General features: G+C 39.3%; 3 protein-coding genes across 12 annotated transcripts in view; 1 reads left to right on the top strand and 2 right to left on the bottom strand.

The window, feature by feature from the left end:
* The window catches only part of LOC107270735 (protein CBFA2T1), a 23,185-nt gene extending 11,522 nt beyond the window's left edge, over positions 1–11,663 (bottom strand). Inside the window, exons 1-2 of one of the 8 annotated variants that reach the window (XM_025088070.1) lie at positions 11,517–11,663; positions 8,067–11,256 (exon numbers count right to left, since the gene is read on the bottom strand). The gene's annotated coding sequence lies outside the window, so the exon portion shown is untranslated. Of the gene's footprint in view, positions 1–742; positions 1,304–4,642; positions 4,668–4,897; positions 5,583–7,901; positions 11,390–11,516 lie in introns of those variants that run through there. The other 7 variants (XM_025088069.1, XM_025088068.1, XM_025088067.1 and 4 more) reach the window with 7 other exon arrangements.
* Positions 6,308–15,113, bottom strand: LOC107270739 (kxDL motif-containing protein CG10681). Of its 2 annotated transcripts, none has more exons than XM_015746035.2 (5): positions 14,281–14,585; positions 14,005–14,204; positions 13,795–13,929; positions 12,506–12,683; positions 6,308–6,326 (listed from the first exon to the last, which is right to left on the bottom strand). In XM_015746035.2, the coding sequence occupies exons 1-4, from the start codon at positions 14,427–14,429 to the stop codon at positions 12,553–12,555; spliced, it is 615 nt and encodes a 204-aa protein (XP_015601521.1). In that variant the 5' UTR covers positions 14,430–14,585; the 3' UTR covers positions 6,308–6,326; positions 12,506–12,552. The 2 variants fall into 2 exon arrangements, with proteins under 2 accessions (XP_015601521.1, XP_015601520.1); XM_015746034.2 differs by lacking the exon at positions 6,308–6,326 and adding an exon at positions 14,994–15,113 and having other exon boundaries at positions 12,113–12,683; positions 14,281–14,442.
* LOC107270740 (ubiquitin-conjugating enzyme E2 C) lies at positions 14,587–17,998 on the top strand. Of its 2 annotated transcripts, none has more exons than XM_015746036.2 (6): positions 14,587–14,721; positions 14,943–15,140; positions 15,461–15,575; positions 15,853–16,057; positions 16,144–17,369; positions 17,450–17,998. In XM_015746036.2, the coding sequence occupies exons 2-5, from the start codon at positions 15,037–15,039 to the stop codon at positions 16,266–16,268; spliced, it is 549 nt and encodes a 182-aa protein (XP_015601522.1). In that variant the 5' UTR covers positions 14,587–14,721; positions 14,943–15,036; the 3' UTR covers positions 16,269–17,369; positions 17,450–17,998. The 2 variants fall into 2 exon arrangements, with proteins under 2 accessions (XP_015601522.1, XP_024943845.1); XM_025088077.1 differs by lacking the exon at positions 14,587–14,721 and having other exon boundaries at positions 14,990–15,140; positions 17,450–17,630; positions 17,697–17,998.

Here is a 17,998-nt window from a genome sequence, read left to right as displayed (position 1 = left end):
CCAAAGCTTTTATGTAATAACGAGAAACGCAACGTTCAAACGCTCTAGATCCCTAATTAGGAAAGAGCCGCGATTTTATGCTCGATCGTTATTGAAATGTATTGAGTGATTAATGCTGCGGTTACTGCGGGAAAACTTTATCGCGAGTACCAAATGGAATGTTGGCTGCTGGCATACTGGATATATATATATGTATATATAGGATTGAAAATATTGCGAATATTCTGACACGTTCCATTGGACCGTTACGCCACGTCGAAATAGTACGGAATTCCATACTAATGCTTTGGAAAACTGTCGTAAACGTTGGAAAAGTTCTAAACGAGTCTGGCATTGCCAGTTTCCTATATATTCACGTTGATGTAACGTGCCTCCGTGAATATCCTGGAAAACACATATGTGGCTTGTGAGATACCGATGAAATAACGTCTGCTATTTCCAGCACTGATTCTCCACCGTCTGCTTCCATTCTCCCGGTCCTGACAGAAACGATATAATCATACGCAAAATATATGTCTATGTATATATATATATATATAGATACTTTTTCTTTATATCGACAGGTCGTTTTGACAACAAATTTTTGTTTTTGTAATCAACTTTTCTTTTACGCAAATTTCATAGCTGTGTACTAAGTATATTTATGTCGTTGGTATAATAGGGGATGAATGGAGAAATTGAGTAAGTTTTATAATAAATATAAAAAAAATTGGTGAAATATAAGCACTGAGTTCGTACTTGCCTTTTTTTGGTGACTTTCAGTATTTTTGTAAATTCAATTTTTTATATTGCTAAGACTTCTTCATAGCCACGTAGCTGGATTAAATAAAGCGTATCCGACATAAATGTATCAATGGGTTCCGCAATATTTATCATGCCTTCGACTGTTACTTATCGTGGGGGTAGTAATGAAAAAATTATTATTAAAAAAATGAAATATAATTTTTGCAATTATGTCATTGAGTGGGTTAATCGTAATTATATTGATTGAGATAATTATTCAGTCAATTTTACACCATTATGTCTATTTATTTATGCAGGAACTTAATTACGTAACGTGTTAATTGTTAATTTCATCTTCCTCTACCCTTGCAATTAGGGTGGGACAATCCGGTCAAGGGTGTCCGTCTATAGATTATATCTGACAGAGGGTTGTTTATCAGTGTTTGTGATACGATGCGACGAAGTTAATAGTAATTATGAAAATTTTTAATTAATTCAATCGTCACGTCAGTCAAGCAACGATACGTTGCGACATATAAATTGAATGCGACAGGTAAATAATAAAATAAACTTCATTTTCATACTTAACTTCTAAAACTTTTATCTCCCTTGACTAAATTTAGTTCTGCTGACTTTTCTCACTTTGGGGATTCATTCCTTTTAGAGATCATTAACCTGATCGGAAATCATTTCCGTGAGATTACTGATATACCTACGAATATATCTACCCTGGCTGTCCCCATCGTAAAAACTTTTCTCCATAACGTTTCCGCGATTTCCCTAACATTATTACCAGCATGAGTTTCCCTTCTGTATGATTATTATTTAATGGACAATTTTTTATAGTCCTAAAATGCCCAGAAAGCTTAACACGGCAAAATTATAAGATAATTAAATTTCACGAATTATGATATATTTATAGGAGTTTTCTTCATCGAGTATATATGTATATTCAACGTAAAATTTATATTTGAATAATCGCAGGGTATATATAGTTTTTTTTTTATACTGATAACGTTTTTATGGATAACGACTCTGCGAGAGCGAAGACAAACTTTTCAATTCGTTAATAATTTTGCAAGTTGTAAAAATCATGATGGACGTCTCGTTTCTCGTGTCGTCTTGACTTCGTTTTCATTTTCCCTCAAATTAATTTCATTCGAAATGAAAACTCTCGAAGGATAATTAAGCCCGTCGTAACTTTCGAGATACTCGTATTGTCGAAAACGCGACTCCGTTAAAAATTTAGTATAGACAAACTAAGCCCGATAAAATTATCGCGATTTTCCGTGAGTACATTTCCGTTGTCGACTGTTTCTAACTGAACGTAATGATTGGCTCGTTTCACGCGCAGTGATTCGTCGATGATGACGGAGCGAAATTCTAACTCGATTAACTGTTATGCAGACTGTCGACCAACGGCGATTGCCTGTCTCGTATCATTCGGGTATGAAGAAAGAAGAAAGGAAGTGAAAATGAAAAAAAAGTCAGTTCCTATAATGGCCTCTGACAGTCGATAAATGTGACTTTCGATTCTCATCTAGTACGCTCAATAAATCCGAGATCAAAGCTGCAATTTTTCGGATGGAAATCGCGTCAACGGTGATGACGTCTTGTCGCTGCCTGGAACGACGATGGAAAAATCCATTATGGCCGCCGATACGTTCACAGACAATTTACGTTTATTTTTTCAACTGTTCGGAAAGTTCGCGATTATTAAGGACAATTTAATTTAAAACCCAGTACAAAATCCATTTGTAAATATTAAAAGTCCGACGGAGATACAAATTAATTTGGTTGTGTTACCAATTCGAAAATTTTTTAATTCTTCAAGCTTTACTCGTTTCAATGGCTGCCTCCTACACGGTATTTTAATTACGAACAATTTTCCGAAACTATTTACTTATTTTGCTCCACCCCTCAATCGATATACCAACGAACGGACATTAACGAAATAATAAATTTTAGTATTGTCCTCTAATTTAAATTTACTGTCTGACGTCACGACTAGCACTTAAATATTGAAAATACAAAAATGGAGATATACTTTATCGATTTATATATTTTTAGCCTTTATTTCACACGTAATGTATTTCCACGTTTTTATAAATTTTTTTTCTATTTTAGGTTATGGCGGTTCAAAATCTGAATTGGTCTAAAATGCCCCCTGAATTACTATATATATATATTCTTTCAATTTTCTTTACCGACAGTACTAGCCGGAAGAAAACTAAAAGAAATTCCAGAATCAGCAAAATTTAATATTAAAACACCAGCAGGATTACAATGAAGCACAGGTACAAGGAACAGTTAATACACAGAGCCAAGAGAATAGCTATAGTTGTATCTTAAGACGTTTTAGACGGAGTAAACAAAATATCGCTGCGGAGAGATATACGTGCCGTGGCAGAAATTCCGAAGCTCTTCTCTCCGTATACGCAAGCTCTGTTTACACAGCGTGAGTGCAAGCGAGTTAACTGATAGCCGGTGTCTTCCATGCTGTAAAGCCTAAGCCTTCCATCGAGCTTTCCTAGGGACTTTCGTCCAAGAGATAGTACAGAAGCCCATAAAGCATTCCCGTGCTTCCCAATTCCACGGCATGACTCCCATCATCCTACAAGATTCCATAAGGGTGGTCGCCCTTCTACGATAAACACATAATCCCATGTATTCGCTCCGTTTAACAATAACGTACTACTCCATCCTACCAATTTCCATCTAAAAAATGCTAGCAATAAACTGGAACATCCATATATATTCCCTAGAGCACCGTTGCCAAACTGTCAACATACAGTTAGCGCCTAAAGTGCTTTGACATTCGTACCATCCTATTGGTCGATTACATCACAGCATACTTGTAGGTTATGGTATATATTCCTACAACGATAGATCAGCAAAGTCTAAATACACTTTAGCAATATCTTTACTCATAGTCAAGTATACCGTGCAAATACAGGAACCACTTTAGGCATAGTTACGTGGCTGTGTGTAGTGTGTATATATATATATATATATATATATGTATATACAAGTGTGAAACCGCAATGCTAGTAATTACGTCCGGACTCACGATGCACGAATATTTGAAGCTGTAAAGACGTTGCTATATACGCCAGTTTCAATTGCCAGGGTTTCTCATTGAATGTCCAAAAAGTTTATTGGACAAATTTCAAGGTAGATTCACATCAACTGGATTGACAATAAATTGTATATAGAATATAAGCAACATAATAAATCGTATTAAGCTGTCCTTACGTAGAAGGAATAATCATCGCGGACCAATTGCAAAGAAGTTTTTAAGGAAACAGAAGTTCGTGGCCAGCGGGTAAAACTAATGTTTATACATATGTCCCGCACATGGCACATACGGCCCGTGGTGGAAAAAGGTGATGGCTGTACGGTACGAGGAGGACGAGGAGGAACCAGAAGTATCAGGAATAGGAGTATGAGGTATAGAAAAGAAGTAGTAGTAGGTGGCAGGAGGAGGTTGAGGATAAAAAGAGGAAGCGTACTGAAATTTCCAATATTAGAACGGCGAGGCGAGAGACAGGCCAGATGTCTACTGTACTGACTGGTACGACTACATTTAGCTTGGTTTCATTACAAAAATGTCACGCACAGCTACACCGAACTTGCACGACATTCGATGCAATACCCGTGGCCATGGCGGCGGGCGATACCGGTTACGGGTAGAAATTGAAATTCGAACATAGAAGTATAGTAGGTGCCACAGCTTTTTTAGGTATGACAGAGCTAACCTCTACCTAGCTAACCAACAAGATGGTAAGAACAGCGAAGAGGTTAGGAGAGTGAATGATTTTAATAAAACCTAACCTATGCATCGTAAGAACTGAACCAGTAAAGTCAGTGGGTTAAAAGAGTTTAATTGAAAATAAAGTAGAAGCTTTTAATCTTTTACCTGTAGGTATACGTGTGATTATATATATATATTCACTATCCAGAATGCTATTCCAGTACGACGTGCAAGTGGTCGACACGCGTTTCCCGAGATCGATACGTTCGATACCCAAGCGAGCTTCGTTTTTTATTCCCTATAGACGCTCCATTTATTTTTCTCTTATTGCTTTCCATCGTCAGAAAACTTTATATCTATAGCTTTGCTATACGCGGATCCTAAGGATTTAACTGACAGGTCTTACATAACCTCTCTTACCTTTGATGTCCGCCAGTCTGGGCTTGAACGTACACAACGTAGACGTACCTCTAGCAGACGTGGGTTAAGGTACCTGATACGTGGTATAATTTTCTTCTTTACCTTATGATAATTTATCTACACGTCGTGTCTGTAGGTATCGATGATCCATGGGTTGTATGGTAAACCGGCGATCAAACATGGCAGACGTGCGCGCGCAGCGGGTGAATAATTCGAATGATTCTTTGAAGTTAATACGATGATTCGCGCTAATACCTAGCAAATATGTGTTATTTGCTTTATTGGGTGTAGGATAGAGCCATGCGAGTTCTCTGACGTTCATTGGAGTTGTGCATCTACGACGAGTCAGGTGTAATTTAATTCCATTATATCTACCACTGACCGATTCCTGTAAACTACAATAGTACCTAACCTGGAAACAAAAACGACCTGACCCCACGATTCGATCGATTAAACGCTTAATCGAGTACACTCCGATCCGCTGATTAAACTTTTTTCTCGGGGACGCGTACCACAAACTACCAGCGTGTTTAAATACACTTTTTTTTCTCACGCAGCCAACCGCGCGCCTGGGCCCCTATTGGCTACGTGGGTGGAGATCGTAAAAAGCATAATTGTCCCGAGCCACGTGGGAATAAAAGAAAAAAAAATCACCAGAGCAATAAGAATTTTTCAATTTCCTTCACAATCGTGTTACTTGAATTTGTACAAATTTGAATAATAAGTTACCATCAGAAGTACACAATATTATTTTTTTTTATTATATATTTACTTTGTCTCACTCTGAAAAAAGTTTACTAATAAAAATGGATCTACCAGTCAATTTTAATAGTTCCCCAGATATTCGGTATATAACAATCTGTCAAAATATAAAAAAAAAAATTAGCTCTGAACTAGTTTTTATTATGTTTACATGTAATTTCAGGTATTACGAAATTACACAACTAAGTCCATCTTACGTTCTGGGATACGTGAATGAGTGTGCGTGGCGCGTATATCCTCAGCTATACCGGTGGAGTTTCTGGCGCGACTCTTGATTCTCTTTGAACAGTCGGAAGCTGCCCGTAACACCTGACTGACTCGACAGACGCATATATGGAATTTTAGCAAAGAGAGAGAGAGAGACAGAGAGAGCAAAGCTACTGTGAGGTAAAGAAGAGGTGGTCCTGTGGAAGGTACAGCGTGGAATGGAGCAGAGGGAGAGAGAGAGAGAGAGACATAGGGAAAGAAAGTAAGATATACAGAGATTAACGTGAGAAGGAGTGAGAAGGAGAGAGGGAAAGAGCGAAAGATTAATAATATAGGAAGGCCAAAGCCATGCCACCCGCCCAACAAGCTTTCCTCTGCCTCTCTTCTGTTGCTAACAGTTAATCGATATAATACTTCGGTATAACACGCGCACACAACCTACTCTCTCTCTCTCTCTCTCCTCCCTCCCTCCCTCCCTCCCTCTCACAGATTCTGAACCATTCTTCCTATATGCATGAAGTTATCTATATACACAGATATGCGTACGTTAATATACCTATATCTTATAGACTGAGCGCACGCTGTGAATATTGAAAACAAATATGAGAATATAATTAATTTCTATAATTATGTAATCAATAAAATTTTTAATATTATAATTACGTTATCATTGCATATATCAAGAATCATGAAGTCCACCCGTAAGGCATTATCGATGCAATTAAAAACTTGGGGTGGACGTAAAAAAAAAAAGAAGTCTTAGAATTATTAGTCCGGAGGGATGGATAATGGGATCTCGCGTTGGCAATGAATGAAAATAAAATTTTTCCCGGTGCCAATTAAAAAGTTTTGCTTTATCAATATTTCGAGTTTACTCGTCGGTTGGCCGAGTTACGCTCGGCAATGCTTAAACATAGCGGACGATTATTGGGGAATATCGTGCGAAAGGATGCAGCTGACGGTTTCCGTTTTCCTCTCCCTTTTCTTGCGAAACACCCGCGAAACACCCCGACAGAAACGTCAACCGTGTTTTCAGATCCCCCGGTCTCTTTCTCCCATTCCTCTCTTTTGCCCTGAGCCATACCCCTTTCCCAACGACCGTTGTCTTGTTTCGCACCCCGACATTCCGGCGCGAACGCGACAGCTTCTTCTTCCTTGAGGTCCCACGAGCCCCCATCGATTCGTCCTGGTATCTAATCCTTGGATCATATAGGATTTTCAGGCAGCACATGGTGTCACCGAAAACTGTGCCAGACGGGACACAACAAAAATCCCCACAGCTCTCGTTTGCCCGACCTAATACGAATCGGCCATTGCCAAATGCCGCTGGAATAAATTATTTCACGCTTACGCAACGATGGATCATTCAGCTGCCGTACGGAGGTGGACGAACCATTTTTTCACTGTTTCTTTTTATTTCTACGGGATTCCTTGATCTCTTGTTTATTATGTCTTTTTTCAATTTTCTCGTAATCTTGGATCGAATTTTTTTTACACTGGGCTGCCAGTGTTATTCCATGTCGATCATCTGCACTGGATATATAGATGTATATACACGTACATGTATAGATATATATTGAATCGAAAAGAAATTCACTGGCGAATTATTACAGCTGTGAACGACAGGAATGTCTTGAAACGTTAACGAGCGGCAATGCGTTTTATATAGCACGGCCTGTTAACGTAACACGCTTTGTTTTTCATTTACGAGAAACTTAATAATCCAACGCGTCGTAACCCACTCGTTTTGCCTCATTTTCAGGAATAACGAGCCACTTGGCGCTAACAGGGGATACCGTAATTGGTATCGCGTCGCTTTATAAAGATATCATTCACGATTGCGTCTAATTCGTTAATGAAACATCAAAGCCCCAAGTGGTCCCAATAAAAATGAATATACGTCCAGTGAAATTTGAAAATTACTAACGGTAATAATACAATTTTTATTAAACTAATATCTCCTCGACTACATATACACACCACTCGATTTATAATAATTCAATAATACGAGCATGTACTATTAAAGTACGCTTACCAATATGCTAAGTCATCGACGGGAGGTTCCCCGTATTATGAAGAAAAATTACATGCCGTTAAACCGAAGCAAATTCGAACAGCGCTGCATCGTGCTGCTAAAGGCTTTGCCGTAGACGTTGATATCGCGGACAAGCGTAAAGCACAGAAGGAAGGAGTCTCTCACCTCGCAGGAAGGGTAGCGTGCGTCTGACAGGCGTTAAATCCAAGAGACTCGAGCTGTAGCGAGGGAGAGACCAAGAGAAGAGTACGAGTTCACAGAATCCTCGGTCGATCGGTAATCAGTGCCACGAGGACAAAAGTCGTCTCGGCGTGAAATACGAAATTCAGAAGTCGGATTAAAAGTGAAATGTAAGAATAGGAGATTCAGAATGACGTCGTAACGACAGATTCACGTAGTGTCACCGTGCGGTATATTAATAAACAAGTCTCGACGAGTCATCACTGTTGTCACGTGTGGAAATAAATGTTCACAGTAGAAATCGTGGATTTGAGGTTAAAACGACAGAGACAAGAGAAAAAACTACAAGACGGATACGGACAGAGTGCTTTACTTGTTTTATCTTAGTTAAGAGAATATTAGTAATTATTCCTACGAATCTTTCTCGGTGTATACGCGGATAATGCGTAATTCGAACGCTTTAATGCAGTACGAAACGACGCGTCGTTCGAACGGCTGCCGGCTGCCGACTGACTGGCGAGAGTCGTAGGGAGGTTTGCCAACCTACAGCGGAGCTCTCGCGCGTTCTCTACCGACTCGCTCGTACTCCCGCACCACCAGTAGGTTCTATCCTTTCCCAGAGGACGTCCTAGTGCGCCCCACTGATTGCCCGCACGCTTTACTCCTTCGGCCGACAAGCGTTCGTCCGTTCGGGACAGTCGAGGAGAGTGTAAAAAATTTTCCATTGCCGTTAGAACGTGCTATAGTAATAAAGGTGGACTCTGCCGAAGACCAGGATACGAAATGTCTGGTATACCTATCGCCAGCCAGAGGTGTGATTACTTTTCAATAGGGATAACGTTCGTCCAGAGATTTCCCTGGAGATAGATCGGCATCCTGTAACAGGACCGATAGTTATTCTCTTCTGTCCTAAGGATGCTATGAGAATCTAGAAGAATGGCTGTACGAACGCCTATATACGGATATTGTAAACGGGTCTGTGTGTTTCTGACGTGTCGATATATTCCCACTAAGAAAAGCTCTGCTGCTGAAGCTGAGAAATAGCCCAGCCTGAACCTTCTCTCCGGGTAACTCTTCGTCCTCTTCCTCGCGATCTCTCCGTCCCCTTTTCTAGCACTCTCAGTATCGCGCATATGTACAAGCTTTCAACCCCTCTTGGCCAAACGCTACCGCGTATCTACAAGGATATCAGTGATGATCCATCAAGGTTACACCTTTTTCTTCGCCCTCCGTCATCAGCCACCTCAACTAATAAACTCATCAATTCTTTTAACAATAAAATCAAAGATCCAAAGCACGCGTCTAAATACAAATTTTAACTATTGATCGTACATAACCTCTACCGCGTACTACCTGTGTATATGACATATATACGGTCATTCCCAGTTTCTACTATGTACCTGTCATCCACTTCTTTTTATCCACCCCCCAATCCACCGCTATATTTTCCCTCCGATTTCGATGCCAGTCCACAGAGGGTGAACACGGACGCATCCCGCGAGCATCTCGGGGGTGGTTTATGCACACGTACACCCAGCGAGGAAAATAGGTGCACGCTCGTTCACGTAGTAAGGTATTAGATGTATTATTAGCACTCCGTCACGTTCCTGTCATCACCACGTACTCTCTGCACACGTCGCGTAGTTCCTATAGTATACGCGTGATTCGAAATTGAACGTGCAGCCCCATGCGAGCGTGACTTTATGTAAGAGTGCGAGAAAGTGGACGGATACCTAAAACAGGATGGGAATAGATAATAGTGAACGTGTATATGTGCGCGAGAGAGAGAGAGATAGATAGATAGCTTTACAATAGAATGAGAAAGCAATAGAAGAGGACACGGAGTGTCCCCAGGAATTTCGAGGAATTTAGGATTAACGATCGATGTTCGCTGAAAATCGATTTGGCATAGGCGAACCATCCTGGACCACCAGGCCGGATGTTATCGATGCTAGGAAACTTCCGCACGCACCCACTCCCTTCCCCCCTCTCCATACCACCCTGAACAATCGAAGCCGTCGAAAGCCGTTAATTGCTCCTCGGCACTTCGAAACGAATGGTCGATGCACGAGCAGCACCCAATGCTTTCCTAGGTGGCAGGGAACTAATTGCAAGTTCGGCAAGTACGAACGTCAATTGCACCGATTCACTCCTACCAGTATGGCTTTGGTATGCCTGGGATTTACAGCTGACTTTGGCAACGGCTTCTAAATTACTTGACATTCGTTCCCTGAGAATATTATATTATCTTTCAAATTATTAAATCGTATCGCGTTACCTCTTGCGTCCTTTAGCACGGACACGAACCCTTCTGTCGCTTGACTCTGTTAGGGTCTGAATAAATCTCTAGCGGATATCCGGACGCGAAGTAGATGAGCAAAGAATTAGTCTAATTTCTAATTAGGCTGTAATACGAGTCCTGTGTACTCTCCTTTAGATTTTTCACCCATGATCATGTGACGTCCAGTGTTCTATATAAATAATTACGTAATTAATTGAAAATTGATACGACGTCACCTTTAAATAATAATATTGCTTAGATACGGAAACAGCTACGTCGCAAATGAGTTTACGGAACCAAGCTCTTGTCCCAGCGCGTGTCAACACGTAGAACGTCGACATCATGGAAACTGGAGATACCGACTGTAACAAATGGGTGAACAGGTGAGCTAGATAAGCTTAAACAGCTGTTTCCGCGTTTTAACAGCTAAACTTCGTTGTTACTTCAGTGGAAGAATCTAAGCTGCACATTGAAACTCCTCTTCCTTGGTATAGACCGGTGAATGTGCATAGCAGTAGAGACTGCGTGTGCATCCCTCTGGTGGAACAGGCAGCTAGGATGTCGTTTCCGTAGGGACGTGTTTACATGCCACGTTTATTTGCAAGAACGAAGCGAACTGTCCTCTCGGTATACACCTATAGTGAAATTACCATGAAATTGAGTATCATGCAGACGCCATAGAGATTTCTCTCTTACGATTGGCGTAAAGGGGAAATCTTTTAGGTGCTTGGGGAAACGAGGGAGAAAAATAGGAGTAAACGAAAAGTATAAGGCAGACCACGTAGTTCTTGGATGATATAAGACTTTTCGTACAGTGACGAACGATTTCCGAGTAAACTCTTTGAAATTAAACAGTTGATTGTGCTCCAGTTTCCATGCGCCTAATCAATCACCCTGCGAACGGAAGTCGTATGGTTATTTATATGCATATACATATATGTGTGGTATGTATTTTAAATGATTATATAGTTACGTATGCGATGGGTCACGTAAGAAATGTGGAAAATTGAGAAAGAATTTTTTTCACCCTTATAACTTCAATGATACATTAAAATTGTTAGGGTGAAAAAAATGCTTTCTCAATTTTCCATATTTATATATGAGTGTGTACGCGTTTGTTGTGTGAACGTATATTAAAGTGAAAACTACAGTACCGTATTTCGAGAATATAGAAAGCAGTGTTTCTGGTATCTTTGAGAAAAGCGAACGCGAAGAAACTTAACGGACAGAAGACAGCTGCGTCGCAGCTGGATTCTGGCATCGCGACGGCTGCCGTCTTCCTCCCCAGGGGCGTCGCACTCTTGGTATGTACGCAGCACGTGCTCCAGCATCTCCGCGGGCCTTCTTCGTGGCTATTTTGCCTTAGTAGAAAGCCCCAGAATCTCATCCCAGATGTCGAGCTTTAACTATACTTAGAAAAGCTGCCAAGTCCAACCAAGACGTAACGATTAATATATTCGTTTGGTTTACATTGAGCTACTGCGCAGATACGTAGTGAAAGCGATATGGGATATGTGTGCATCTACTGATATCTTCACTTTGAGACCTTAATGATCCTCAGTCAATAACACTTTTGTTCTCTTCCGTTTATAACCGACGTATCCTGCTCAACCAGTAATAGACTATCGATTTTCGGGAAATCCCCGTATTACAAGTTGCAATCCACGACAGGACGTTTTCCGTAAACCTTTTCCATGCGCACGGGGACGAACAAGCTCGTACTTACCGACGGGAAAGATCAACACTTTTGCCGAGTATAAAGACTTTATTTGCGTCATTTAATATTCACATGAGTTCGCAGACTCACGGTTTAATACAGAAGATTCAACTGGAATGGCACTTGAGTACGCACGGACGCACATCGTTTTATGATCAACCAATTACGTGACACCATTATCGTATTTTATTCATTTTTTTTTTGTAATAAAACGTTCATGCTCGCTATTATTGTCGGCTAATGTAGCAAACATAGATCTTCGAAGAGCGTACTAGCTGCGTCCCCGTGAGACAAAAGTAAAAGATATCGATTCAGTTGAATTTTTCTTGAGAAATCGATTCTTGTTTTTTATATATGTTTGTCTTTCGTTTTGAATATCTTGTATTCTTTCACATTTTTAATAAGCTTTGTTATTTCCTTTTTTGCTCTCTCTCTCTCTCTATCAGTTGTTAATATTCAAACTCGGTCGGTACTTAACCGGTGTCCGATGTGCAGGAGGACGACTCGGCATTACTATGTTCATTGTTGCTCTCCGTTGATGAACTGTTGTTGCTCTTTATTCGCCGTTTGCGCAGCTTAGCAAATTGAAACTCCTCGACTGGCACTGTACATTAATAATTGAACTTTGTTATTATGATTGACTACGAGCCGATGGCTTTATCACATGCCTAACGGATCCAATGGGTGGGCCTGAGCAGTCGCGGAAATTGGGTAAATGAATGGTCTTGCGCCTCGAAAACTAAAACAAAACTTATATATTTTCTTATCAACACGAGAGCCAACGAGCTGCATTGTTTTTCTCTTTTTTTCTCTTACAACGCCAATATATATTACAGTCGAAGTGCGAGCTCCTGTAAATTATAGAGTACTCGTTGCCAGGCGTATCTTTAATTTTATTTCTAGATTACCTGCTAAATAGATCACGCACTTTGACTTTAACATGTACATTCTAATGTGATAACATGGTGCTACGTTAGATGCTACGTAGCGATACTAAGAGCTTTACTTTTTTTTCTTGCACCCATTTTATGCTTATGTGTACAACAACATAGACACTTCAGTTTTGCTTTAACTATAATAACAGTGCTAGGATCGAGGATAATTACTCGTTTTGACGCTTGATTTATTTTCTTTTGATTGGCCTAACCAGGAATTATATTTTTCTCTTATTCTTCAATTCATTTGAGCACCTCCTAGAGAGTAGTAGTAGCAACCGCGACGAAAATGAATGGTAATTCTCATAACGCCGCGCGTCATCAGGCAATTTTGGTTTTGTTAAAATTGTAAAGACATGAAGTTATGTTAAGAAAAATTTTGCATCTAGGTGTTGTATTTAAGATACTTGTAGTATTCATTTTCTTATAAATTTATGCTAACGCGTTTAATATTCATACAGAAAACAAAGATTTTCTGTTTGGTACGAAAATTATAGAGAAAACATCCCGCGCATTTACTAACTGTAAAATTTTTTCGAAAAAGTACTAGAAATTTGGAAATTATGTCTGTTCGATTTGTAATACCTAAGCAAAGCACCACTGTTTTAAATATCTTCAATAGTCATAACTAGCATAATGAGCATTAAACTTTAGGAATTTGTAACAGAACTATTATTTGGGCGAATTGAAATCTTGAATATTTTTTTCTTATAACAAGTCCCCAAGAACTGACAAGAAATATCGACTAGTTATAAAACTATTTGAGGTACGGTTGGTTACCATCTGAATCTGGATCGCCATCAGTAACACCAGATGGGGTTGATGATAATGGCACAACCTCTGGCTCTAGTGGTTTTGGTCCTTGGTCCATATCTTCCACAATTACCTCCTCGGCCAAACTACTCCTTACAGCCTCTGTATCCAACAAGTACCAATAGTTTACTTGTACTGTATCTTACTTCGTATGAATTGTATAAAACTTGTGTTAACCATTAAAGGCTTGAGGATACTGTTGATTGAGCTTGTTTTTAACTATACGAATCCTTTTAAAAATGTAGTCCAAATCCCTCTTCATATCTGCCAGTAAAACAGTATGCTTCTTGAACTCAGCACCAGCAGTCTTCAGTCTATTAACTGACAATTGATTGCAATTTGTGAGCATCTCATTAGTCTTCTCGAATCTCTGTAACCTGAAAGAAACCTTATAGTAGTGGTTTACATTGAACAAAACCAAGAGTACAAGCAAGTCTTTCTCAGGACTCTTACATTTGTTTTTGTGCTCTGATCATGGACTCGACATCTTGTTGATCAACAATGCCAGCGAGGCCTTGTACAAAGACTTCCGGTGCAGTGTAATTCTGGAAACACTCAAAGCTCCCAGCATCAGACTCCGGTGTACCTTGAGCTGCTGCCATCCCAACAAATCTTCTATATAACAGTTGCTTATTAGAAACTTTTAAATGTTTCTTCTCTGCACAACCACTGATCACATTACTCTACAGTAACAGTAGTCTCTTGTCATTCATTCCCTGACAATAATGATCCTCTTTTTTTAAACCCATCACTTTTATCATACTTGACATTTACTCGAAAACTTCAAAACCAAACAGTTTCTATTGATCCTCACATATCAAAGTTGACACTAGCAAGTTGTCTGCCATAATAAGCACCAATAAGACAAACATGAGGATCGATAGACGTTGAACGGTTAGTACAAGCACTCGACTAATTTTTAATAATTTTAATAAACAATTCCACAATTTATGTTTATCTCTTTTACTGACACGAAAAGAAACACTCAAGGAAGCAGCCTCGTAAATACTCCAAGCAAAATTCAGCAAGGAGTCGCGACGCGTTGAATTTAACAGCTGTTTTATTAAATGATGTTTTCTGCATAGATAGTTGATACAGAGCATTCAAATTTTCAGTGACTGTTGTGCTCGTACCGCCGCTTCTACCGTAGCTTCAGAAATACGTACAGAGGAGAATTCTCGGAAGATTTTGGAGCAGCTTCGATTAGGAATGGCACAGAATATCAATCCGTTCTACTCATCGCAGAGCACACCGAGTAAGGCCAAGGAGGAGAAGCAAAATGTACCGAAGGATAATCATGCAGTGAGCAAACGGTACGTTTTCACTGGCAATGGCACAGGTACGATTCGTGGCATCGTACCGTGTACCTTCCATACTATTTTTCCACGAAAAAGAGTCCACGTAACTAATACATTTTTTGAAATTGAATTTCGACTATTCATCCATTAGAGAGTCCATTTTTTTATGTTAACCAGGTGACCCTTGTATATTGAAGGATCATACATGATTTTCATGTTTTATGGATATTCAAGTAGCCTTGTTAACGGATATTTATGTTATTTTTTTGTTTACGAATCAAATCAGTGAAAAATTTTCAATACAATAACGCTGAAGATCTTGGTTTTTTATGCAGGCTGCAGAAAGAACTTATGGTACTGATGATGAGTACGGAGAAAGGTGTTTCTGCTTTTCCCGATGGTGAAAATTTATTCAAGTGGATTGGAACTATTACTGGACCACTAGATACGGTAATTGATTTGTATTATTAACACCCCCAAGGAGATATTGGGTAACTAGAGGCAACTCCTGTGTATTCTGTGTCTGAAATGAACTGTATGGCATTTCAAGCTTCTTTAGAACTTACGTGCTTGCTCCAGCATATCTTCTATGCCCACTGTGCCCAATAACCGTCAGACACAAAATCCCATAAGACTGACCTTTACTAGTATCTCTTTGATGTCAATATTATACTGCTCTCACATTTTGAGAGGTAGATTAATTAATATTGTGTTTATTTTGTTACAGGTTTATGCTGGTCTCACATACAAATTGACACTGGAGTTTCCACACAGTTATCCTTACAGTGCTCCAATTGTACGCTTTGCTACACCTTGTTTTCATCCTAATATAGATACTGTTGGAAATATCTGTTTGGATATACTAAAGGACAAGTGGAGTGCCCTATATGACGTGCGCACTATATTACTGTCTATACAGTCTCTTCTTGGGGGTAAACTTAATATTTTTATTTCTTGAAATTTAGGATACCGGATCTCGTCCTGAAGCTAATAAAAGTATTTAACTTTTCTTCTCTAGAGCCAAACAATGAGAGTCCTCTGAATCCTCAAGCAGCAGAGCTTTGGAATGACCAGACAAAGTACAAGAAGCACCTCACCGAGGAATACCACAGGGTCCTCAATCGTACTCAACAAGACTCATGATAAGTGCATTTCAAAAATTTTATCGGCTCATTTACTGCTATTACTATAACTATTATTATTGCTATTCTTAAGAATAAAAGGAATCGAAAAATATGCGTCCCAGATGCACGTAGATCGTCGCTCAGGCGTCGTTTCTTATAAAAATCACGAGAGGAATCTCGTAATCGAAATAAATTCAGCGAATACAACAAGACCGATCCATTAAAATTATTGTATTATTCAATCAAATTAACGTGACTACACTATCGTATTTATTGTCCTCACTGCTATTTTTTATCTCACTGTAGACAAGCCACTGAAAAATCCATGTAGTCACTGATCTCAATGACGCATATACATTAAATACTTTTATTATCGTGTAGTTCAATTTTTGATGAAAACAATTATTTATTTTACATGTAGTATAATATATGTTGACTTGAAACATCTAACACTGACGTACGTAACAATTGAATTTGTAATTCGTTTTCGTTCTGTTTATCATTATCGTGTAGTTCTGAAATAAATATTTTAAAAATATAACGTTATCTCTACAGCAATAACCGAAAGTCATCGAAATCATTTCATTATACTGAATATACTCGTCATTGATTCTCTCAAGGGTAAACGACACTTTCCTTTCCTGTATTCAAAGCTACCCAAAATAAAGCAATCCCCCATTAATTTATTTCAACACAATAAACCAATAAACTGTGACATCAGTCGGATAAAACGAAAACAAGTATCATACCATACGGTGGTAATTTTGCAACAATCTCATCCGCCACGATTTACCGGTTGGTGGCGCTAGTTTTGCACAGGGTTACGTCACTGGTCTTTTATACTTTGAATATGATTATGGAGCTGAGTGATAGGTATAACGAAAATAGATTTATTTAATCGTTCAACACAACAGGCCGCATCCTGCAGAAGACAAAAGCGTCTTGACGCTGTTTATCGAACCAGTAAAACATTGTCCCAGGTATTCAACAAATACCCTAATACTAAAATGCCAGACCAGTCCAGTTCTTCTTGGCAGCCACCTGAACAGCTTATGAACATACTGTGGTTGCCATAAACACGTATCCACCATATCGTAGAACTAAGAGCGATGATGACAAAGTAAGAAAAACAAATGTTCAGGTTACCAGAGACTTTTAAACCCTTCACCATGAATCTTTACTGTCATGAATTTTTTACAGAGTTTTTATTGCCTCACCAGCTTAACTACCTCATGTGAGACCTGAACGCGGACTGAAAGCTAATGATCGATAATAATGGAGAATACGATCACTGTGATCAAGTGATCATGCTGTGATCATATACAGCCATGTATACTATATATATCATTCAGAAACTGGAATTTCTTCCAAGAACGTCTCGGTGAACGATCAACTAGTTTCCAAGAGGATCGGCACCGATATTTAATACATCGTCTGTGTGTTGCAGGTCTGCTCGTTATTTGAAATTAAAATTGCAAAAAGGATGCAGCATGGACGCGTATTCCGACACACCCGTCGCTTCCGGAACGCTCCAGTTCAACGTTCGATGCTGAAGCCAGTTAACCATACACATACCAGTCTCATTACGGACTTAAAATACTTGAGAATGATGGATTCAATTTGGCGCTATATTAAAAAGAAATGAAGTTTGATAAAACTTTCTACCTCTGACAATACTTTCCGGTTCCTGAAATTCAATTCCAATGGCACAGAACGTGCCTAAACTCGGAGGGCATCTGTAAATCTCAA

The sequence above is a fragment of the Cephus cinctus genome, unplaced genomic scaffold (assembly GCF_000341935.2).
Source record: "Cephus cinctus unplaced genomic scaffold, Ccin1 Ccin1_scaffold0814, whole genome shotgun sequence".
Classification (NCBI taxonomy): Eukaryota; Metazoa; Arthropoda; class Insecta; order Hymenoptera; family Cephidae; genus Cephus; species Cephus cinctus.
This window is presented reverse-complemented; position numbering and strand designations above follow the sequence as displayed.

Bases quoted from the DNA above. Each gene is read 5' to 3' on its own strand.
- LOC107270739 (XM_015746034.2), bottom strand. From the start codon at position 14,429: ATGGCAGCAGCTCAAGGTACACCGGAGTCTGATGCTGGGAGCTTTGAG. The intron at 14,205-14,280 runs GTAAGAGTCCTG...GGTTTCTTTCAG, and splicing joins ATCAGAGCACAAAAACAAAT to GTTACAGAGATTCGAGAAGA. The intron at 12,684-13,794 runs GTAACCAACCGT...ATTAATGTACAG, and splicing joins TGGCGATCCAGATTCAGATG to TGCCAGTCGAGGAGTTTCAA.
- LOC107270740 (XM_015746036.2), top strand. From the start codon at position 15,037: ATGGCACAGAATATCAATCCGTTCTACTCATCGCAGAGCACACCGAGT. The intron at 15,141-15,460 runs GTACGTTTTCAC...TTTTTTATGCAG, and splicing joins AATCATGCAGTGAGCAAACG to GCTGCAGAAAGAACTTATGG. The intron at 16,058-16,143 runs GTAAACTTAATA...TTTCTTCTCTAG, and splicing joins TATACAGTCTCTTCTTGGGG to AGCCAAACAATGAGAGTCCT.